This window comes from Centroberyx gerrardi, chromosome 12 (assembly GCF_048128805.1).
Source record: "Centroberyx gerrardi isolate f3 chromosome 12, fCenGer3.hap1.cur.20231027, whole genome shotgun sequence".
NCBI lineage: Eukaryota > Metazoa > Chordata > Actinopteri > Beryciformes > Berycidae > Centroberyx > Centroberyx gerrardi.
Genome location: NC_136008.1, coordinates 17,960,572 through 17,985,053, shown reverse-complemented (window position 1 = coordinate 17,985,053; position 24,482 = coordinate 17,960,572). Strand labels below are relative to the sequence as shown.

The 24,482-nt window shown below is 42.7% G+C and overlaps 1 protein-coding gene across 1 annotated transcript in view; it reads right to left on the bottom strand.

Moving 5' to 3' along the window:
• The window catches only part of col14a1a (collagen, type XIV, alpha 1a), a 137,538-nt gene that overhangs the window by 90,512 nt on the left and 22,544 nt on the right, over window positions 1-24,482 (bottom strand). The window contains exons 5-13 of the mRNA XM_071901633.2: window positions 6,598-6,753; window positions 6,205-6,324; window positions 5,782-5,946; window positions 5,200-5,364; window positions 2,809-2,960; window positions 1,524-1,653; window positions 836-981; window positions 483-612; window positions 223-362 (exon numbers count right to left, since the gene is read on the bottom strand). Of these exons, the coding sequence (XP_071757734.1) occupies window positions 223-362; window positions 483-612; window positions 836-981; window positions 1,524-1,653; window positions 2,809-2,960; window positions 5,200-5,364; window positions 5,782-5,946; window positions 6,205-6,324; window positions 6,598-6,753 (1,304 nt within the window). The remainder of the gene's footprint in view (window positions 1-222; window positions 363-482; window positions 613-835; window positions 982-1,523; window positions 1,654-2,808; window positions 2,961-5,199; window positions 5,365-5,781; window positions 5,947-6,204; window positions 6,325-6,597; window positions 6,754-24,482) is intronic.

Genomic DNA, 24,482 nt, shown 5'->3' with positions numbered 1-24,482 from the left:
GCTTCTAGCATCGAGTGAACATTTCTGTGTAATTGTAATATCTGCACATTGTCCACCATGATCTATATTAATATTTAATACTTACTTGGGTCTGACCTTTTCATACTTAAATGGACAATCGCCACCATTAATCTTCTCTCCTCTTCCATCTCTCCTTTTTTCACTTTTCCCCCCTCACCTCTTCTTATGCATACACACAGATGCTCCCACACACACACACACCTCCTCAGTGACCAGTCCGTCTGTCTTGACCCACATGATGCGGTAACCTGTAGCCCCTTTGGGGGCGGGGTCCCATCTGATGTGGGCGGAGTTATGGGTGATGTCAGAGAACTGGAGGTTCCTGGGAGGGCTCAATGGTGCTGAGGAGAGAGAGAGAGAGAGAGAGAGAGAAGAGGGTATTAGCATGATGTGTGTGTGTGTGTGTGTGTGTGTGTGTGTATGTGTGTATGTGTGTGTGTGTGCATGCGTGCATCACTCACATGTAGTTTCCTGGTTTGTAACAGGATCACTGGCCTCCTCTCCATACATAGCATAGACAGTGACGGTGTATTCTGTATCAGGGATTAACTGTTCCAGCTCCAGCTCTGTCACTGAATCTGATACCTTCACCTGGGGGGAAAGACACACACACACACACACACACACACACACACACACACACACACACACACACAACGTCAGCATTTACCACAAAATTGCGAACTCTGTGAGTTGGAAAATTGTTGTTGAAAAATGTGTACAAAGTTGAAGTATATGCATGTGTATCTATTTGTTCTTTGTTCTCTCTCTTTGTTCTTTGTTTGTTTGTTTCTTTCTTTCTTTCTTTCTTTACCTCCTTCTCCTCAGAGGCTCCATCCTCTGTGAGCGGTGCATAGAGCAGCATGTAGCCAGATACTCCCTCCACACTGTCCCAGCTTGCTTTCATGGTGCTGTGGGTCACATCAAACAGCTGGAGGCCTGCGACTGTGGGGAGAGCCACTGTATAAACACACACACACACACACACACACACACACACACACACAGGACCACACACACACACACACACACACACACACACAGCAAAGAGGTACACAGCACATTTCAGTCAATGAATGATTCTTCAAATAACTGTTAGAAAACCTAAGTCTGTGTAACTTAGTGTAGATACACAGGGGTTTGTTTGTTTTTTTGTTTTTTTGATGCCCCATATACAGTATATTCAGAAAATTGTTGTGAATATCCAATGTTATAGTTTCTCTTAGAGACTTCCTTCCAAGAAATCTTGCTGGGATGTTAAAGATGTAAAAATGTATGAGTGCATACATTTTTAATAGGGAAGTCAAACGTTCCACACTCTGAGCTAAAAGATAGACACAATCAGTTAGCATACGTGTGATCTGAGATACACACAGGGCCTAGAGACGCCGTCTGACACTGTTAGGGCATTTGTGTGTGCATGTATTCCTGCATGCAAGTGTGTGTGTGCATGCATGCGTGTGTGTGTGCATGCATGCGTGTGTGTGCCACAATAAACTTACGCGTTGTTTCTGATCCTCGCAGCGCTTCACTTGCCTCGCTAGTGTACACAGCAAACACAGCCACCTGGTACTCTGTTAGAGAGCTGAGATGCTGTAACACCACCGAACTCTCACTGCCATCCACCACAGCCTGGGGGGGGGGTGGGGGCAGTGGAAAAGATGGAGGGAAGGGGACGAAAGAGAGAGAGAAGCAGTGAGAGGAAGTGGGGCATGGATGGACAGAAATAGGGAGGAAGGGAGGGGGAGGGAGGAAGGGAGGGGGAGAGGGAGGAAGACAGGCAGGGAAAAGGAAAGGGGGGGTAAATGGGGGGAGACAGAAATGAGAGATGGAAGGAGGGCGAGAGGGAGGGAAGCAGGGAGAGAAAAGGAGACAGAAAGAAAATGGGAGAGGTGGGGAAGGACAATCGATTTATTGAATGGGCTAAAGCACAAGAGAGGGGAAAATTCACCAGGCTAAGAGTATTATTTATTCTGAACTGAATGGATGACAGTTGTGATAACGATTAGGTCTGGGCTGAGCCAGTGGCTCCTCACATGTGACTCCAGAACATCTGGAGCCTGTCAACCCAGTTACCGAAAGATTTAATGGTTTCTGCGGTAAAGTGTTCTGGAAAAATCTAACAGGTGCCTGGATCAGCCAGAGTATCTTTTCTGGTGAGCCTTCATAGTCTTCATGACCTTCTCTGCTGGGGAGGCATGGATGAAGGGCGCGAGGGAGGGGGTGTGTGTGGATGAATGATTCGACCAACATCTCAAGGCAAAGCTGAGCTCAATCCATCAAATACCTGCATGCCTGAACATCCTGGCTAACTCCCATTGGTGTACTTCCACACAGAGAGGCGGGGCCAAGCGACAAAAACACAGCAGCGTGCTACACTCATTCCCAGCTCACAGTTTCCCATCCAAACCACAAACTCTCAGATTAATTTTTTGTGATTTGTGACACTCTCTGTTGTGAAAGACTCTGTTGAGGCTAGACTGTTTTGTCTGATATTATTCATAATAGTATGTGCAGTGGGCGATTTCTTTAAACTGTTTAAAGGTTTTTAACTACTACAATCCACTGCTACAAGATTACTAAATTATATTGATACATATACATATTACTATAGGTAATGGATATCTCCTATAACTCATGTCCTCATGTTTGCCTGCAGTGAAATACACAACTCTGTATTTCAACATAGGTCTGTAGTAGTTCTCTACTACTGCTCCCTACTTTCCTCCCTGAACAGTTAGTGTAGTGGTGTTCTCAGCAGTAACAACAATATAATAAACTATTTACCTCCTCTGGTACGGCTCCCTGAGCAGGATAATAAACCACTCTGTATTTCTCTACGTTTCCGGGGGCGTGGCTCCATGTAACCCGAAAGCTCTTGGCCGTGACCTCTGATGTCACCAGGTCAGAGGGAGCACCCGTCTCCTCTGGTATGTGTCCTGGAGCAGCAAGAGCAGAGGAAACGGTAAAGTGGAGAGAACAGATTGTTATTGAAGTTATGAAAAGGTCACCGGAGGGCACACTCCTTGAGGAGCAGAGTTAAGGAGAGGTAATGAAATGTAACCAAAACACATCAGACCGGTGGTACGGTGTCTATTTCGGGACATCCTCCTCCTCTTTCTCCATCCTGCATCTCCATCTCCAAGGAGCAGGAAGCCAAGGGCGTAGAATTGGGTAGGGACGGTAGGGACGTGTCCCTACCAATATCAAGCGACTCTGAAATGTCCCTAGCAATTATTTTGATTGACAATAAACGTTGTTTTGTCCGTCAGTGTCTAGTCAATCTTAACAGATCGCGTTCTCTACTACGAGTCCCGCTGCATTGGTGTAGTGCATCGGTGTCCCGTGTCGGCATAGCAACGGACGCTGTAACGAAACTTTAGTATAACAGCTGTTTTAGAATGTTATTGCGTCACCCGGATAAAAATTGGCGTGACACCGCCTCCCTAACCCCCCCCCAAAAAATCGCTGATTGGCTTTGCCATTTCTTGCTAACGTATGAAATGCTGTGGGCTGTGTACAAGAAGAGCCAAAACTCCGCCTACCGGCGAGCATGCGAGTGAAGACTCCATCCTATTTTATATTAGTAACAGTTGTGTTTAGCCATTAAAGTTAGTTTATTTAAGTACCATGTCGCGTGCGTCTGTGACGGGTGACGACCGTAAGTAGCCTACATGTCACAAGTGAGACTGAACAATGCTGATGTGTGCCACACTGGACAACACTGATGTAAAACAAATATGCCAACAGTTCATTTCTGTTAATGACAGGCGTAGGCATGTGTTTGGCTCCTTCAAATAAGAGCAAGGCAGTGGACACTCAGCTGTTTGTATGTAGGGTTTGGATATAGTTTACAATATCTTATCATTATTATTATTATTATTATTATTATTATTATTTTAAATGTAAATACAGATCGTTGGTTTGAATAGGCAACAGTACTACAGTACCTGCCTTAAAACAAAATGTGCTCTTCAAAGTCCCATTCAGCTGGCAAATTTGAGTAAAGGATTCATTAATGTGCTACACCCCTGTGTCTGTGTGTCTGTTAATGAGTGTATTGGCTACCATAACTATCTAGATCAGTGGTTCTCAACGTGGGGTCCGGGGACCACCAGCGGTCCTTGAGGAGGTTCCAGGGGGTCCCCAGCAAATTGATGAATTGTTAAACTTCAGCATTATTTAATTTACAAATAGTTAACACAATTACAGAATGTAGAAGAATGACTGTTTTGATCATAGTTTCACTGTTATCTCTCTACCTACAATACAGACAGTCATGGGATTCTGGATCAAAATCATATCTAACAATAAAAGTATTCTCAGATTTGGGGCCGAGAGACAAAATCTCATCAAATGGGGGTCCATGGCTCTAATGTGGACTAAACTAGGGGTCCTCGATATGAAAAAGGTTGAGAATCACTGATCTAGATGATATGAAATGGCGGTCAGAAGTCTATCATAAATGCAAAACGCCTCAGCTTCCAGTGGGGGTTACATCCCCTCCGGACCTCCCCCATTTGTGTCCCTACCAATGTCAAAATCAAACCTACGCCCTTGCAGGAAGCATGAGGAAGAGGGAAGACTGAGGCGGAGGAGCAGGATGGAGATGAAGATGGAGAAGGAGAGGTGGTCCTAAAATGGACACTGTATGGTTGTTCTAAAGACATTTTGTAGCAGGATACAGTTTCTACCTTGACTGTGAAGCCGTGAACCAATGTATTGTTTAACATCACGTTCCCCTTTTGAGAAACCTTGCATTAAATTTTACCAGTACCACTATAATAACGCCGTCTCTGGCCCTTCAGGCTCTGCTTCACACTCCTGGATAAAACCTATTACTGCTGCTGCAGTTAGGCTTGTCATTTCAATGTGACTTTTATCATCCAATCATGCAAGGGCGCATTAAGAAGAGTGAAACTGGTCATACTGCAAAGTGGTTTGTTTTGACTTATAACTTACTTCTCAAAATATTTTACCTTGCCTCAAATAATTGGGAGAGCTGATGTTACAGAGTGTAAGTGATACCTCTAGTTTTCATGGCTGGTCATTATTATGTGAGATTACATATGCATCACCAGCACAGGGACAATCCAGTCTGTCTGTCTATCTATCTATCTATCTATCTATCTATCTATCTATCTATCTATCTATCCATATCCATCCATCAGGTCTTACTCTGCTTGATGTCCTTGTCTTGCTGCTCCACTTGCTCACACACTATCTTGGTCAGTCCCTCTACAATGGAGCTCATGATGCTGAAGTCGGCCACGTTGTAGACGTGCGTGCCGTCCGGCTCTGAGGCGATGGAGTGCAGCTCGTTCTCATCAGCATTCTTCACACCTGTGAGGGGAAAGGCAAAAATATCATTGGTTGTATTAGATGCAAGGAGACCAAGAGTGTTCTCTGTTTCTTAAACCATGGGTCGGAAAATAAATAAGCTCCTCACATGGGAAGAGTAGGAATACATTTCAATGAGCCTGAATGTCTGAGGCAGAGACTAAGCTTTGGGTCATGGTGAACCCATAATGAAGGTTAGGAGTCTGATTCCCATCTTGAACACTCATACTAGAGATAAATGCACTCATAGCACAGCAGAACAGTAGTGTAATGCACAGTGAGCAGAAATGTCTTAACGATAACTTAGATTTAGACAAGCCAGATGTGACCCTTTCTAAACCACAGGGAATCTGACGTGGCATCACTGGCCATGTGTGTGTGTTTGTACAAGTTTGCGTGTGTGTGTCTTTGTATCCTCACCAATAGCGAACAGCTCAATCCCGGCGTCTCGCAGGCTCTCGGCAGGCGGTATGACATCATCCTGGGACTTCCCATCCGTGATGAGGATCCCGATCTTGGGTACGCCATCCCGTGATCCAGACTCAAGCTTGAAACTGTTCTCCAGGACATAGGTCAACGCAAGGCCTGGAGAGAGAAAGAGAGGGAGAGAGAGAGAGAGAGAGAGAAAGAAGGATGGAGGAAAAGGATGAGAAAGAAGTAAAGAGCGATAGTACAGCACAAAGAGAAAGAGATGAAGAGAGAGAGAACCATATAACAGAGAACCATATAACAGTAACCATATAAAAAAACATGAATTTTTCTTCTATACCATTTTGAACAGTGTATCCAGTGTACAGTACCAGTGAAACAAACCAGTAGCCAAGCCCAGTATCATTCCAGTACCTGTGAGAGTGTTTCCTCCTTTGTATGGCAGGTTCTTGACAGCATCAATGACAGCATCTTTAGTGGTGAAGGCATTCAGATGCCACTCTATCCTGGGATCACCACTGTACTGAGCCAGACCTACACACACACACACACACACACACACATTGAATACACTTTTTGTTACAACCTGTCATTTGCTTGTATGACTCACTCAGCATAGGCTTTTCAGGGAAAATACTGACATCAAGATGCAATAATAGTATATATTAAAAATATATATATATTTCTTGACAGATATGAGCTGATACCTGTATTAAAGCAATACAAACATCTAAGCAAACATCGGAGGATGATATTGGTGTCTTGATGTACCCGTCTGACCCGGGAAGGAAGCTAGCTGGGACCCACCTATCCGTGTTTTGTCGATGCCAACATCAAAGGCGTTGACCAGGTTCTCCAGGAACATGCGGACCAGCCGGAAGTTGATCCGACCAATACTCCAGGAGCCGTCCACCAGGATCACTATGTCTGCTATGGCCAGGGTGTGACACACAAACGGATCTACTGGAGGACAGGAGAGGAGAGAAGAGAAGAGAAGAGAAGAGAAGAGAAGAGAAGAGAAGAGGGTAAATCCGTGTTTTCCAAGTTTGAGTCAAAACAAAAGTGAAATATTTGAAAATCGCTAGTTCTAATCTAGAAAGTGAAACTGGGGGAGGAAAGGAGGAAATTGAAGTTTCATGTGGGAGTAAAAATAGACAGACAGAATAAAGGGCTAAATAGATCTTGGGAGAGGTGATGTTTTTTGACCTTTGATGTGCAGGTTTCGCAGTCAAGTCTGAGAATAAATGAATTATAGTAAATATGTGAAATGCATTTTAAATTTTTGATAGTTGGGAAAGAAAGCAATTCAAGTCTGCATGTTTCAGGTTGTCTTTATTGAACAGAACACACATTGTAAACCAAACTGCCAGAGAAGAACTGGAAAATGTGAAAATACATTTAGACAACATGACAAACATCATTCAGTTTCTTTGTATGTTGACAGTCAAACACACAATGTAACAAAATCCAAGAGCAATCCTGCATGTCTGTTTCCTTGTCCTGCTGGTTGTCTCAAGACATGAAAATATGTTCATAATAGCCTCTTGAATTGAATCATTTTGAATTGAGAGCTTGTCTCCCGCTCTGTGGTACTTTTGATTTAAGGTAGCTTCTCTTCTTGGATTCAAACTCTTCACAAGTTGCTGGGGAACGTCCACCATTTCATGTGAAAACCTGAAAACAGTTTTAAAGTGTGGGAAAAACAACCCCCACCTCAAACTAGTAGTAAGGAGAGATAAGAGTAAACGATGGGGAAACAACCCCCCCCCCCCACACACACACACACACACACACAAACTAACAAACACAAAATGAGTGTATAATCGATGTAGTAGTAGTACATTTAAGGCAAAGGTTACAGAGGAAGAGATACAATTACAATTCACTCTGTCTCTCTCTCTCTCTCTCTCACACACACACACACACACACACACATATGCACGCACACACATTACATTAGTATCATAATTCTATAACTGCTTATCTTCTCTCCCTGCAGCCATTTCCAGTATGATATGACAGGAATTTATACATCCACTTAAAGTTGCATCATACTTCTTTTAGCTATATCTACAAAAGTAATCGTGAATTATCCTGAACCCGTTGAAAAGGTTGCATAAATGGGAAAAAAAAATGGAAGAAAAGAGCATGCTGACTTTCTTTTTGTAAATAGCCAATGGGAGATGCAGCTTGTGTGAACTCGAAGTTAATAATGTGTGAGTAGGTGGCTGGTGAATTCCAGTTAATATTAGTTGGAGAAATGATGGGACTTTTTTAATGCAAGATATTGATATAATTATTCCAAAGTGCCAAACATACAAAGTGCCATGCAACAGACATTAATGGTCAATGCAACCATTTTAAATGGTCGATAACGAAATGCCTGGAAAAATGCTTTGACAAACTTAAAAAACATATGTCACATTTGCCACCTTTGTGTGACTTTTTGTACTATTTTCTAAGGCCAACACCATCTAGAGCTTGAAATTCATGAAAGGTATCTATTGTCAAAAGATGAGCAACTCAGGTATTCTTTTCAGGAAGTGAGCTTTCAGACAGAGCTTTCTGTCTGTTGTCTGTGTCTGCCTAACTCTCTGAACCGTCCATCTGCTGCAGACGACAGACAAAGGAGAGGAGAGAAGACGGCAAGGACAAGAGACAGCTGATGACAATCTCTGTCAGGTTTGCAAATGCACAATATAAACCCACTATGGTGCTATTACAAAACACATTCACTCTATAGGTAAAGTTCTGAAAAATGTATGGGCTCTCACTTTTGTCATAATTGAAAAACCAGTCAAGTTATATTTTATTGGAACCCCAATCAGCTGAGATAGACAGTCTGTACTGTCAGAAAAAGTTGCAAAATGTTTTCATTGCTTTGATTCTCTGGACTGTCTTTGTTGAAATCATAAGCGACAAAGGGAGAGGAGAGGAGAGGAGAGGAGAGGAGAGGAGAGGAGAGGAGAGGAGAGGAGAGGAGAGGACTGGGCAAATTGCTTAAGGTTCGAACCCTCTTTCAAAGAACCCATTTCACGCTCTTCAGAGTGGCACCTATCCAGGAATGTAATCATACTGGAATGGCTATCAACCATTACACAACTACTGACACCACAGCAAGAACAACCTTCATTATTCTATTATCCTATTATTGTGATGTCTATTACAGAAATGACAATATTGCAGTGAGGAGGAGAGGTGAGGCCAGGAGAAAAGAGGAGAAGAGAAGAGAAGAGAAGAGAAGAGAAGAGAAGAGAAGAGAAGAGAAGAGAAGAAGAAATACTTTTATTCTACTCTAATCTTCATCTGAGAGTTTCAGTAAAATGGCAAAAGGCTAAGAGGCCATGGAGAGGAAAGATGAGTCTTTGTAGAGCTTCCTTTGTTATAAAACAAACACACACACACACACACACACACTATGAAGAAGTTGTGTGTCATGTATTTGAGTCTGTCTCTGGCCACCACAACAAAGCACAAGTCAGACAGTTTGGAAAGACCACACACACACACACACACACACACACACACACACATGCACACACACACACACACACACACGCACACAAGCACATGCATACACTTTGTCTCTTATACAAAGACACACATAAATACACAGACAAACACTATTACCCTCTTGCTCTCTCGCTCTCTCTTTTACACACACACACACACACACACACACACACACAAGAACAAACAAACATGGCCTTTAAAGGGACTCTCAGGTGAAAGAAAGAAAGCAAGAAAGAAAGAAAGAAAGAAAGAAAGAAAAAGAAAGAAACAGAAAGGCTTCTTCAAAAGAAATAAAAGACAAACACACACACACACACACACACACACACACACAAGAGGTTTGAGTAGGAGATCGGAGTTGGTCTATCAGAGAGGCCACCTCTTTGATTTCATGGCTCCTAACACACACACCCACGCACACACACGCACACACCCACACACAGCCAAGGAGCTACTCTTTGCTAAAAAGTGAGAGACATTCAGACAGTATTAGTATCTATAGTAACTACTGTTTACAGTATGGGCGAATACTAGAGACGAGGGACTTAACGGGAAAGAAAGACAGAGAGAGAGAGGGAGAGAGAGGAACTGCAGTATTGGAGAGCAGCACAATGAGAAAAGCCATTAAGGCGGGGGAAGGAGATGGTAAACAGGGGATTAGAGGGTTGGTAATTACAGCTAATTACAGCTTGCTGGCCGTTCCCAAGTCTAAGGATGTCAGGGCAGTGAGGACGTCCTTCAGCCAGAGAGACTCGCTTTAAAGGATAACACCGATGTTTTTGTAAGTTTGTGCATATTATTTAGGCTGCCCCTCTCCTTTACATTATTGCTTCTGGTGTCTGCACACAGTCAGCGCAGTTGGAGATATCAGGGCTTGTTTTCCTCCCTTCAGAAGAAGCCATTAATTCTTTTACAGTATGAAAAACAACTTCCACAGACATAAAAATTGCCCAAGCCAGATAATCTATCACAGTAAACATGAAGCCTTTACTTAATTTGTCAAAGTTTTATCATAATTTCAGTTGAGTGTTTTCATATCAATGCGCACATTATATTATGCTCTGCTTACTGTCGATCACCTGACACCCAAAGGGAGAAACGGGGCTTTGGGCTTTGGAACACTCCAGGGTCATCATTTAAAACACTTCTTAAAACACATTTTAACAGACATTAATTTTTACCTATTTTCCTGTTTTATTCTTTTGTAACATTGTTTTTGATTAATGTCTTATATTTAAGTAATATCTTAGTGGTTATTGTAACAGTTTTTAAAAGTACAATACAGAAACTACTGATTATTAACCAAGAAGGTACAACAGCAATGCACTTTCCTCTGCAGATTAAAATTTTACCATCTTGCACACATATCATATGTGTGTGTATTTGTTCAACTGTTCGCTTAAGCCCGGCATCCCTCTGTCTTTCATTTAAGACAAATCATCTTAAATTTCATTTAAGACAAATCTTCAACCTACATTATGTTGTTGTTCTTTTATCTAGGAATTATTTGACTTTGCCATGTTGTGTGGATGAAAATGACAAATAACTCTGATGACAGCCATGCATCAGAGGTGTCTGATGTGATCACTGAGGCCGATCAGGTTACTCTACTGCAGTCTGGCTGAAGTGTTTATATGAGATTGTTTCATTTGGAGAGGAGCTCAATGAGTCTGATTAACAAATTACGGCTGCATGTAAACGCTGTCGGGTGTGGGGTGGGGGTGGGGGGGGGTTGAGGCTTTCAGAGATGGAGTAGACTGACAATGATGACTGGACATACATCAAACTGTACAAATAGTGGAGGGTTTGAACAGCAGTGGCGTAATTGCGTCTAAAACATTGGGGGGGACCAACTGAAGTTCGGGGGGCTGGTGGCCCTCCCCCAGAAAATTTTAGTAATTTTAAATGCATTTCCTGCAATTCTACACACTTTGGCATCACTGTTGAGCTTTCTTGAATACACTAAAAGATAGACTAAATCACCTTCACCAAAAAAGGAAAATGCTAAGTGACAAACGATTGATATATGTAGGCCTAAGTTTGGAACACAATTAAAACAGTTTTTTAATACCATCCTTTTCTCTATTAGTGATATATTTTTTCTTTTACTTGCCGCAGACCTGGCTAGAACATGACATTAGACAGTGGATAACACCATGATAGCAATGATCCCATGTTCAGAGATGGAGTGAGCAGATTATTTTTCCAGCTGGGTTCTAATTCTACCGTGACCGTCCCTTGCAGTTTGAGGGCTTTTATTTTACAACTTTAATTTTGCTGGTTAATTTGATGCCCGCTCACTGGGTTCAGAGGTATCAAACACAAGGCAGAGTCCAGTTTGGGACGAGGTTGGGATATGATTGGCATGCTTGGTGATTGATGACATATGTGGTTTCGATAGTAAACGTCCCGTATCACAAACAAACTGAATGAATGATGACGTGGCGTATGAATTTGGCCGAGCACCAGGATACTGTGCGCCGGCTTTATAGGATTTAGCAGACATTGATCTGACCGTATTTCCTAATGCAAATGAATGTAATGACTCAACAATCAATTGTTAAGCTGAAGATCCAGATTCAATCGAGGCTGTCAGACGCGACAACCTCTTCCTCCATTCATAGCGATCTCCTGGGTGTGTGTTACACGCGCTCCGTGTATCCAAGCTGCTTTTAAGGATTGTGCAATTGGGAAGGACAATCAGAAAGGGAGGAGAGAGTGTGACGGCCACGGAAAAAGGAGACTTACAGGGAATTCTTAACACAAATATAGCAATTATTTCCTATCAGACATTGTTGGACAAAAATTACTACTTGGACAGCTTAACTCTATTCATATACATTTATTATTTTGTATTTCTTTTCTGAACTCAGCCACACAATTCCTCTAATTTCTCTGAGTTGTTTGCCGCTTTCATCCCGGTTCAGCTGGACCGGCTGGAGGCTTTGCGGCATGTTTATGCTTCAAGGCTGTTACACACACATACACTCACACACACACACACACACACCTAAGAAGCATGTGACATCCAATTGCACATCAATTTTGACTTATTTTACATACATTAGTCTACACATACAAGTTTGACTTGTAAATGCATGCATCTACAAGCCTACTCCAAATAGAAATAAAGTTCTACATAATAGGCTAAATATCATTTAAAATAATCCAGAATCATTTTTGCCATTCAATTGGCGGCTTGGCTCGCTATTTCTCCTCCACCAACCTTTGCCATTCTAACCGATTATGACATCATTGGATGGAGCTGGACTCTGCTCCACCAATCAGAGCCTGTCTCAGCTGCACTGATGACATCACAATCAGAATTCTGACGTGTTTGGTCACAGCAGCTCAGGGCATAAAAAGTCTCGCTTGAGGTCTTCAGCTTCATACCTTACCAGGCTCTGTCTGGTAAGGTATGAACTCCCCTGGGTGCTGGTACAGCTGTTGCTTGGACCGCAGCAAGAGGCTCTCTTTGGGAATCTTTCTACACGGTCCTCATTTCAGACCAGTAGCTATTGGCTTGATGGGCGTGTTTGGAAACGTTCTCTTATATTAAGTTAATAGTTCACTGAAATGTGTTTCTGAGAGAAATGAGGACCCTGTGAAAACAAGTCTTCAAATGATCGCAAACCTGTCAAAACCGACACGAGACATCGAGAGATGCAGCAGGAGCAACAGATTGGTGGTGTCTCTCACGTCTCTCATGCCGGCTTTTTTTTGAAGTTTTTATTTTTTTTTCTAGTTAATTTTTGACAGTTTGGACCAGGTGTCGTGGCGGCTAGCGAGCGCGTTTCGTTGAAGAGCTGGTGGTTGGTACGTTTGGTTGGTGGTTTGTTGGTAAGCCTGCCAGCCAGTCCAAAGAGTTTGTGCTCCTTGTTAGTATAGTGGCTAGTATCCCTACCTGTCACACAGGAGACCGGGGTTCAATTCTCCGACGGGAAGGCAAGCTTCCCTGAATTTCCCCAAGGGGATTAATAAAGTGCTATCTTATCTTATAGGGTTGTAGGCCCTTGTCAAAGTCCACAGTAAGAGCTTTACCAGGGGCTCCGGGGAATGTGGTGGGTGCTGCCGCTGCTGCTCCTGCTGCTGCAGCAGTACAGTTAAGCCAGGTGGTCGTAGTCAGTAGTGGCAAGCAACAACACTGCTGCTGCTGCTGCTACTACTACATCTGCTGCAGCAGTATAGGCCTAGTAGTGGTAGTTCCAGCCGCCGATTACGTAGAGGTCTGACAATGACCTAGTTGCTGAGAGACTAAAATGTGAGCTATACTGTATTCAGACACTGAGGAGCTCATCTTTGAGAAGAAGAAGAAGGAGAAGTAGAGGGAACTAGTGATGTGTTAACTAGTGCTGATATACAGTCTGAATGCTCGTGTTGTGTGAAGTTAAGTTGATGAGAACATGGAGCCCAGTCGTGGGGAAATGTTTCCCAGCAGCAGAATATTTGAGGCTAATCTGATTTTTCTGAGTTCTGAGTTTTCCCAGCTATGAAAACTATGTCACTGGCTTCCAATGGCTTTAAACAATTTTAATTGATTCAAATGGAGTTCATCTGATCTTAACCGCATGTAGCGGCATTAACATTTGACACAGTGACAATAACAGACTAAAACGTAAAAATGACACAGTATCTCAAAGTGTTGAAATGAAACCACTCCATCCATCTTTACAAATCCATCAAAATAAAATCCGCTAATCAACTGAAAGTGCAATTTCCTGCATGTTTTGGAAAACAATGCCCAATCTCTCTTTCTGAATACATCACTGTGGGAATTAGCAGTAGGCCGCTGAAAGACATGAATATTCAGATCTGACACAGGCCCATAAAATGTTTTCACAACCTCATCAGAATGACATCTGCAGTAATGGGGCAGATGTGTGGAAAACAGAGAGAAACACACACAAATAAATACAGAGAGAGAGAGACGGGAACACAATCATACACACACGCATGCACACATCAACCCACACACTCATACATACATACATACATACAGTAGTGTTTCCCTCCCACCAGTGTCGTAGGAATGCTAGAGAGAATGTTTCTAGTTTCTAGTGAAATCCCACCTCTCCGCTCTCTGTCTGCCTGCCAGACAACAGCCGGCTGGTCAAAGGTCCCTCTGCTCCTTCTAAGCCCCATCTGCCTCTCCTCTCCTCTTCCCTACCTTATTCCCACTCTCTCTATCTCTCTCTTCTCCTCTAACGCCCTCGCCGCCGGTCAAAGTGCAGTTGCAGGCGAATAGCGGGGAACAGCGTGTGCGCATAAGAGAAAGAGCAAAAAGGGAGGAAGATCGGGACAAGTGAGGGAGAGAGGAGGAGAAGTGGGGAGAGGGAGAAAATGTGGGATTCGTGCTTGATGAAATACCACAGATATATTGTCAGATTCTGGTGGTGCCAGCTCCCTCCTCGCTCCAAGTATATGGTTTCTCGTTTTCTCCTCTTCTCGTCTGCTTCTCCCCCCGCCTCTATCTCCCTCTGTCCATCTTTGTGGCTAGCTAATGAGAGGCAGGCTTTGTTTGGCACGGTAAGCTTTCTTAAACACTCCACTAACTCAAACAAACTGCCATGGCAGAGCAGATGACATGTCGGTCTCTAATATATGTGTCTGTGAGCGCGTCTGTCTGTTCTTGTATGTCTGTACTTATGAGGACCAACTGGCTTTACAAGGGTAGAAAAATGAGGAAAATCGTTCACTCGGCTATACCGCTACGCTCCGATAGGCTAGCTGTCTTTAAGTGTCATAGTAACCTGCTAGCCAAAATGTTTTGTTAGCATTGCCCAAACTTTCCACATCTGTTACGCAAATCTGCTTTGCTAGCTTAATCTAGTTGCGGGCTAACAAAAACATCTGCCAGCAAAAATATTTTTTGTCACGCATAAATTAGCCACCGCAGTTGCAAAGCTATGGGAGACTAACAGCGGGCGAGTGAGCATCACTCAATATGAGGTAAGAGAGCGCCATCTGACAGACGGATCGAATCGACTGACTGACCTGGATTTGGCGCCTGATAAACGCATCTTGTGTGGTGGAAAAAATAACTCGCCTGCTGACACAAGTTCCAGTTCCAATATTCAGTTTACATTATAACAATTTTACATCACCTCTTCTCTATACAGATTTGTCTTCTCTCTGCAGAAGGGGGGGGGTTGTGTGGCAAATCATCTTTGCGACAGCCGTGTAAAACACCACCATGGCAGAGCATATGACATGTCAGTCTCTAATATGTGTGTGTGTGTTTGTTCTTGGATCTCTTGTATATGAGGACCAAATGTCCTTACAAGGATAGAAAAATTAGGAAAACCCTTCAAAGTGCTGACATTTTGCCGGTCCTCAGTGAGCACCCTTCTATCTCTCTCCCTCTCTCTATTTTAGGTTTAAATTTTGGGTCTACGGTTAAGATTAGATTTAGGATTAGGTTTAGGTTTAGGTTAAGGCAAGGGTTAAAGTTAGGCATGTATGGAGTATTAAGGTTAGGGTCAGGAATCACGGAATTTAGTCAATGCAGGTCCTCACAAGTACTAATGGAAATATGTGTGTGTGTGTATGTGTGTGTGTGTGTGTGTGTGTGTGTGTAAGTGTGTGTAAAAGTATGTGGTTGAGGACAATTGCATTAACTTGTGGGGGAGTGGAGAAATGGGCTATAAAAATGTGACTGTGACAATGGGAGCCACTGTTGGCTGGCCGCAACTTCTACCAGAGCAAAGACAGACAGCAGAGAGACAGACAAAGACTGCTAACAGACTGGGAACTGACAGAGAGAGACGATGTATAGACAAACAGAGAGACAGACGGGCAGGCAGACAGAGACAGACACACATGAAGACAGACCAACAAACAGAGAGGCAGATGAACACGCTGTCAACAGGGCCATCACACAGACTCCAATCTATCCTACCTATCTAAAATTTATAGTCTAAAATTTCAATCCAAGACCCCTCATACCTTCTCATTCAATGAATAATAATCCTCATCATCATAATCATCTTAAGTAATAGTAGCAGTATAGTACCCGTAGCAGTAGTAGTAGTAGCAGTAGTAGTGGTAGTATTAGTAGTAGTAGTGTAAACATAGACACACACACACACACACACACACATGCAGGCCCACACCCAGACATGTTGTCCTCACAGCAGACCAGACTAATTGAAAGCAGAGATGATTGCTCTTTAATCCTCTAGTCCCAGGGAGTAACACACACACACACATACACACACACACACACACACACACACACACACACACACGTATGGCTACACATAAGCTAGGGGAATAACGCATGGCACACTCATAAAAACAGACACACATTACTCATACTCTCTCTCTCTCTCTCTCTCTCTCTCTCAGACACACACACACACACATACACACATACACACACACAAACATAGACACAACCAGTTTAGGACAGTTGGACACCATCTCGTTTCTCTTTGTTTCTGTCTCTTTCTTTCTGTCTGTCTCTCTCTCTCTCTCTCTCTCCCCCTCAGTCTCTCTCTCTCTCTCTCTCTCTCCCCCTCAGTCTCTCTCTCTCTCTCTCTCTCTCTCTCTCTCTCCCCCTCTCTCCTTTCTATCTTCTTATTAACAGTGGTTCTTCCCAGCCGGCAGTGATTTATTGCTGACCTCTATTTAGCCAGGGATCAGACTGAGTGTGCTGTCATTTCAATCTCTCACTAGTTAAGTTTTATTTCCCCCGCCACTGTGATTGTGTTTCAGTGTCTGGAATTAACATTGAGAACAGTGACAGGCATGCAGATAGATGGGCAGCAGCAGTGACAGTCCCTGCACTGCCGAGTGTATTTCCCATTGTCTTAGCCAAAGTCTGATTCCTAGGTAAACTTCCTTTTAAAAGAACACCCACAACAAGGCTAATTTATTACACAAATAATCTTACATTCATTCCCAAATAGTTTTACACAAATTCACTTAGCTATTGAGAGTTGATGTGTTTGATTTTGACATCGTATTCCATGAAAAAACACCTCAGTGAAATGATGAAGATGAAAATAATATTATTCAGAATGTGAAATGCCTTTTTAATGGTCACCCCTGTAAGATGTTTTCTCAGTATATCATTTCAGGATGAATAATAATAAGGACCATTTCTCCTCCCTGCTGTTTATGTTATAGAACTTGGTGCCTTAATAGAAGCATTTGGCTGTATTACGCAGTGAAAATGTCTACTTTAAATCAATGCAATCCAGTCCTTTCCAGCTCTTATTTCAACAGCCTTTTATAGACAGTCACCTACAAAATATTAGCTACAAATGCTAGTGAAATCAGTAGAGCCACAAGAGTTCCTTATGCGTCCTGGTTTTGTACTTTGCACTTCATGGCCAAGCCAATTGGTGATCAGATTGTTTTTTTTTGGGTTTTTTTTTCATTTCTCATTAAGGTTAGGCATAACCTTATGCCTCTGTGAGGTTAACATTAGAGGATTTATAATCAACCTTTTAGTTGTTATTCAACTTTTTAATTGAAAATCAAGACACATTGCAGCTTTGCAGCTGGGTTAGAAAGTAACAACCATGCTTCCTGAGACAATGTTCAATAAGACGTTATTCAGGCAAGGAGCACAGTACCAGCCAGTAAGCAAAGATTTGACTATACTGCTTAGCAACAAACGTTTTTTCCAAGAAATAAAAATGGAATAGCTGGGGCCGTAAAAATAGTTCCAACCCCCTCAGTGCTGCGACTTTTTTATACCCAAGGCTTAGAAATTCTGTCAACCCTGGGCATTGCTTTAGCCTGCCTGCAGCGACAGAGATTGTTTCCGTTTTAAAGTTCTCCAAAAAGGTGCTGGTGTTACACAACAAGAGCTCATAAAACAAGAATTTCTTTTTTTATTGGCTTGTTTATTCAATCAAGAGAGAGGCAGTAGATTGATACACCTGTCGTTTGCTCAGTGGCCCTGAGAACAACTCAGACAAACTCAGCCAGGCACAAACATTCATATTCATCTGAGAGACCTGCGTGTACGTGCGTGTGTGTGTCTGTGTGTGTGTGTGTATGTGTGTGTGTGTGTGTGTGTCTAGTCTGATCCAGTGGGTTTTAAGGTGTAATCCGACAGCTGTTTTTAGACGGTTTGTGTCGTTCCACCAGAGACCTCTCCCTGCCTGGCCTTCTGATCTTTAATCCACTGGCTTGTTCTGTTCCACTTCACTGAATACACACAGACAGACTGGCAGAATAGACACTTTATGTATGCTGAAAGCAACACATGGCTTACAAACTCAGTGTCTCTCTGTCTCTCTCTCTCTCTCTCTGTTTCTCTACCTTTCCTTCTGTCTTTCCGTCTCTGTCTGTCTCTCTGTTTGCCTTGTATCTTTTTCCTTTTCTCTCCCTCTGTTTGTCTTCCTCTAATCTCTCTGTCTGATACGCACACTCACACACACTTGTTGAATTGTTCGGGCTTCTATTTCGAAAGCGGAACCTCTCTTATCATATCTGGTTATTTTTTAGCCTCATGCACACATTGTAACAGCCCCAGAGGTAGGTGTGGTGCCAGAGCAATGCTGTTTTGTGTCACTATTCAATACAATGCCGGCTTAAACATTAATTTTGCGAGGTGGAATTAGGAGTTTGCATGCCAACCCACCCCCCCTTCTATCTCTCTCTCCCTCTCTCTCTATCTATCTCTTAAGAGAGCCAATGTAAAATCATGGAAATTCATGCAGAACAGACCTGGGATGCAGCATATGCTTTCCCTGTACAGCACTGACAATAAACATCAGTATTTTGCAAGCATATACTACACTGCTGATGATAAAACATGAGTTTTTAAAGCATTATGTCTTAAGAAATAAATGAGCTAGCCTTCAAAAAAAAGAGCAATGTGTTTCATTTGACCAAGCTAAAGGAGAGTTAGGTGTGATCTCAAACAACAGTTAGAGTTTAGACCAGAGGCATCGCAGGGGGGGAGGATGGAGGGAAGAAGACGGGAAAAGTAGAGACAGGGGACAAGAAGAGGAGGGAATGGAGAACGAGGAAGGAAAGAAAGGGGAGGAGGAGGAAGGAGGGAAGGGAGAATGAGTAAAAGGAAGGGAGGGAGAAAGAGGAGGAGACAGGGGAAGAAGAGGGGATGAAGACAGAGGAGGAGAGATGCATAAATGCGTAGAGAGGAGAGGAGGCAGAGAATAAAGGTACTTTGGTATAAGGAGGAGGTAATGGAGAGCAATGAAGACAGGAGTATAGGGAGGAGAAGAGGAGGTAGGACAGCAGAAGAGGAAAAAGAGAGAAAGTGAGGGGGAATGGGAAGGGAGAGGCACACATAAATGTATACATTTTGAAATATTTTGGTTCTTGAATGTAAAAATGACCAAGTGGCACCATCTGCTCTAGACTTCAGTGTGCAACTTTTATCAGTGAGAGTGAAGAGGGAAGGGACAGAAGCTATAGAAGAAGGAAATGAGAGAGGAAGTGGTCGCTAATTATGCTAATTGACCTCTGCACTTAACGAGTCCTTGCCACTAATGACCAAAATGCCATCAGCACATCCACACATGAACGCACTCTCTCTCTCTCTGTCTGTCTCACTCTCTCCCCCTCTCTCTCTCTCCCTCTGTCTCTCTCTCTCTCTCTCTCTCTCTCTCTCTCTCTCACACACACACACACACACTTGTTAACCGCTGTCATACAATTAGCTCAACTCATCCATGAACCCGCTCTCCCCATCGAGGGCAAGGACAGAAGTCTGGCTAGCACGGAGACCACACACACACACACACACACACACACACACGCACACGAATCCCAGTGAGTAATGGCTGTTCTGCTCCCAAGTCCCTGAACACACATCCAAAGTGTGTGAGGATGATTTTTTTTTTGAAGTTCTCCTCAACAGGAATAATTCAACAGTTGGCCAATGTCCAACACCAAATGTAAAACACAAATTATGCTATGATGGAAACAGTGTAAAGCAGGACAAGACAAGACGAATGGAGACGAAGAGAGAGCGTTTCTGGAAGACTTGGGTTTACCTGAGTTCCCGGGGTGCGTCTGTTCATTTAGCATTCAGTTAAACACTCCACTCTCTCATTCCTTTGCCCTTCACACTACGCACTCTAACAGACACACCCGCTCACAGACCGCTATTCAAATTGTGCATTTTCAGATCATCTGTGAACCGAATTCAAACATCTATATCATTTTTGGGTCATGTTTCTAGCCATGACGCGCATATTTGTCAGTCTCTGCTGACAGCAGACGGGTAAGAATCGATAACTCTGTAATGCTGAGAGGCCGACAAAGAGACTGGCAGCTTGCACATAGGTGAATGTAATGTATGTATTCACTGCGTTTCTCTCTCTTTTCCTCTGTGTCATCAGTTTTGGCACGTTAACTCCTCTCTCGCCCCTCTCTCCCACCTCTCTCTCCAGTTATTTGGATCAACTTAGTGACATAGCTCTTTGGCTACGAGCCCCTCACACCCCATGTAGCCACTGAGCATCACACTGAATAAATGGTGAGGCTAGGAGTTAAATTAACGACACGCACACACACACAGACAGAGAGAGAGAGAAAAAAAATCTGTCGGAATAAATGGTAATGCTGGAAACTAATAAGGCAATAAATATGGCAACATGCATACACAAACACGGACATACACACGAATGCAGAAATGCACACAGGCGCAGAGAGACGGAGAGAATTAGACTAAATGAATAGTAAAGCTGGGAATTAACAAGGCGATAAATAAAGAGAGATGCACACACACGTGCACACACACACACACACAGAGCCAGAGTGCCAGAGCCTAAATAAATGATAATGTTAGGAATTAAGGCTGGCTATAAATACAGAAACCTCTCTCCTCAGGTGTGCGTTTGTTACCCTCTGGAGAGGTGATGGATGTTAGGACTCTCTCTCTCTCGCTCTCTCTCTGTCCGTGTGTGTGTGTGTGTGTGTGTGTGTGTGTCTCTCTGTCTGTCTCTCTCTCTCTCTCGAAGTGTTGAAGAATGTCACAGAATCTCATTGGCCTCCAGTTCAACTTCAACTACCTGGCTCCCTTGAGTTCAATCTGTCTGTGTGTGTCTGTGTGTCTGTGTGTGTGTGCGTGTGTGTGTGTGTGTGTGTGTGTGTGTGTGTGCGTGTGCGTGTGCGGTGGGTTTAAAGTTTCGATCAGGGAGTGAGGAAGACAGTGTCTGTTTACTCCGCCCTCGCATCCTATTAGGTAATATGAATTTGTTGGAGAAAAAAAATGTCGCAGCATAGCTCAAGAGAAGAGAGAGGCTTTTTACTCTTTATTGGTCAATGATTTCCGCTTGTCTGTACGCCACTCTGATTGCTTTTTGTATAAAAGCTGAAACCAAGCAAGTCAGGCATTTAATGAGTGGATTGGTATTGATATCAAAGTCTACCCAATTAAGTGTCTGAGGAGTTCTGAAATGCATCACTACCTTTTTATTGACATCTGAAACTTTTATGTAAATGAAAGCAATTACATCAAACGGTTGATGATAAAACGGTGTGAAATTTTTAAAACACGTCCCAATGTTGTTTGAGACTAAACATGCTGTTGTTTTTCCACAGAACGTCTTAATAAAACACTGAAACCCATTATGTAGGCTATGTTACTCAGCCTTTTCAAAAGTGTACCAGGTGACAATTGGCTGTCACCTGGTACAATACCTCAAAATTGGCTGTAGGAGGGAAAACTTGGACTTTGTTGTTGTTAAACACCCAGAAACAATTCTTTAAATCTCTGCGGTGCGTTCAGCAATGCTGCATCAGGCTTTGGTTAAGAGGAGCCGGTGCTGAATTATCTGTTAGATCTTAATGGCATCAATTACAGAATGACAACCATCTGTTTTGGAGGCTACTGGCACACATTTGTAACTTAACACACACACGCATGCATGGACACACCTACACAAACACACACATACACACACACTCTGAGATGTCCTGTATATACTGTATGTCTAACGCAGCTGTCCAAATAACGGCTGTTATTTTTGCAGAAACGTTAGTTTAGGGCCAATTCCCACTGAAGATATATTAGTGTCTAGCACAGAGGACCGACAAATAGATTTGTTATTGTTTTGATAAGCAAAACATGGATATTTATCGTTAATGGCTATGCAGTTCCTTGCTGACTTTATTTTGGATCAAAGATGGACGAAACCACCAGACCGACTGTTAACACAGGAAACATTAATTTTTATGAGTCACTGGAATCTAAATCTCAAACCTTCTCATGCCAAGGACCCCAAACGGCTGTGTACCCCAACATCTGAGAAACTGTGGTATTTAGCTTTGATTTAGCACAGACTGGTGTTATCCTACTGTCTAAAACCAGACCAGATCACCAGACTGATCACTTCTCTTATTGTACTGACTAGTAAATCAAACTTTGCAAAAATTAAACTATTTTCCATTTTTCTAGGCACCTTCTGGCATTCCTTCAAGGACGCTTGGGCAACCCAGAACTCATTTTGGAGCCAGGGTGCACCCATTTGTCAAAGCACAGATTAGTTTCAAGGCCACCCTTGTTTACCCTCATTTTGTGAAGTAATTTCAGTGACTAACCCAAAACCTGCTTTCTTCACACTGGAGGATACTTCAACAACCTTAAGTACCAACCAACTTAAAATGTAATATAACTATGTATGAAATGTATTTGTATAACACAGAGCTACACAGTGTTTTACAGACACTAAAACAATAACAAACAACAGCCAATAAGCTAACATGAAATAAAAATAAATATAATAAAAAATAAAAAAAATCTGAATTAGTAAGTAAGTAAAAACAAATTATATAAAGGTGTGTCTGTAAATATCATACTTGTGATATATTGTATACTGTGATGAGTAATACGGACTGTTTGAAATGTTTTGGAATAGTTTTTTGTAGACAGTTAACCTAAGTGGAACCCAAGAACCAAGTGAATAAAGATGACTGCCTCCTGAGCTGACATCACGTCCCTCCATCCCATAGTGATAGCAACACAGCATCACCTCTTCCTCTCTGCCTTTTCTTCTCAGTGCAAACTAGAAAGAGCAGATGTTGAGGTTCTGACACTTAAGACTGTGAGAGGAACGTAGATATAAGTAAGAACGTCAAGGCCTGAAATTGCCATTTTTTATGCGCCCAGGGGCCAGAGAGAGGGTCTCCTATTGGCAGAGTAACAAAACTGACTGAAACAACTGGCAGGTAACAGACAGACAGACCTTGCTTGGCACTCGAATTGGCAGGTAGCTAAAAAACTCTTTGTTATTCATTCTGATTTGGTTGTGAGGCCACTTGCTGTGTGTGTGTGTGTGTGTGTGTGTGTGTGTGTGTGTGTGTGTGTGTGTGTGTGTGTGTGTGTGTGCGTGTGTGTGCGTGTGTGTGTGTGTGTGTGTGTGTGTGTCCATATGGTGTTGAGCAATTGATTGATTACTCAGTGCAGCAATGTAATCTCCAGTACAGCCTCTTTTTTCCTCTTTCTGGTCCAATCAGCTGCAGATTAACTCTGATGTCACTAGTTCTGTCTGGTCCAATCAGCTGCAGATTAACTCTGATGTCACTAGTTCTGTCTGGTCCAATCAGCTGCAGATTAACTCTGATGTCACTAGTTCTGTCTGGTCCAAACAATTGCAGATTAACTCTGATGTCACTACCTCTATTACCTCTATCTTTCTTGGCCCAATCAGGAGCAGATTAACTGTGATGTCACTACATCTGTTTTACTTGGCCCAATCAGAAGCAGATTAATTGCGATGTCACTACTTCTGGTGTTCTTGATCCAATCAGGAGCAGATGAACTGTGATGTCACTACATCTGTCTTTCTTGGCCCAATCAGAAGCAGACTTAATTGTGATGTCACTACATCTGTCTTTCTTGGATCAATCAGAAGCAGATTAACTATGATGTCACTACTTCTGTCTTTCTTGGACCAATCAGGAGCAGATTGACTGTGATGTCACTACCTCTGTCGTTCTCTTGAGTCCAACTAGTGGCAACCTCAGAAAGATCAGACTTTCTCAACGAGAAAGAACAATTTATTTGTATCTTGTCAAAAAGTCCTTAATCAGAACCTCCTGTGTTTCAGAAAAAATCTGTTTAGCATTTAAAGCCCAGTGAGATGATAGATCCATGTATGTTTAGTCCAAGAAGATTTTGAAATCAAGATTCAGATAAAAGTGATAAAAGAAAAAAGAATGTCACTGCTGGAAAAACATAAAAGGTTAGA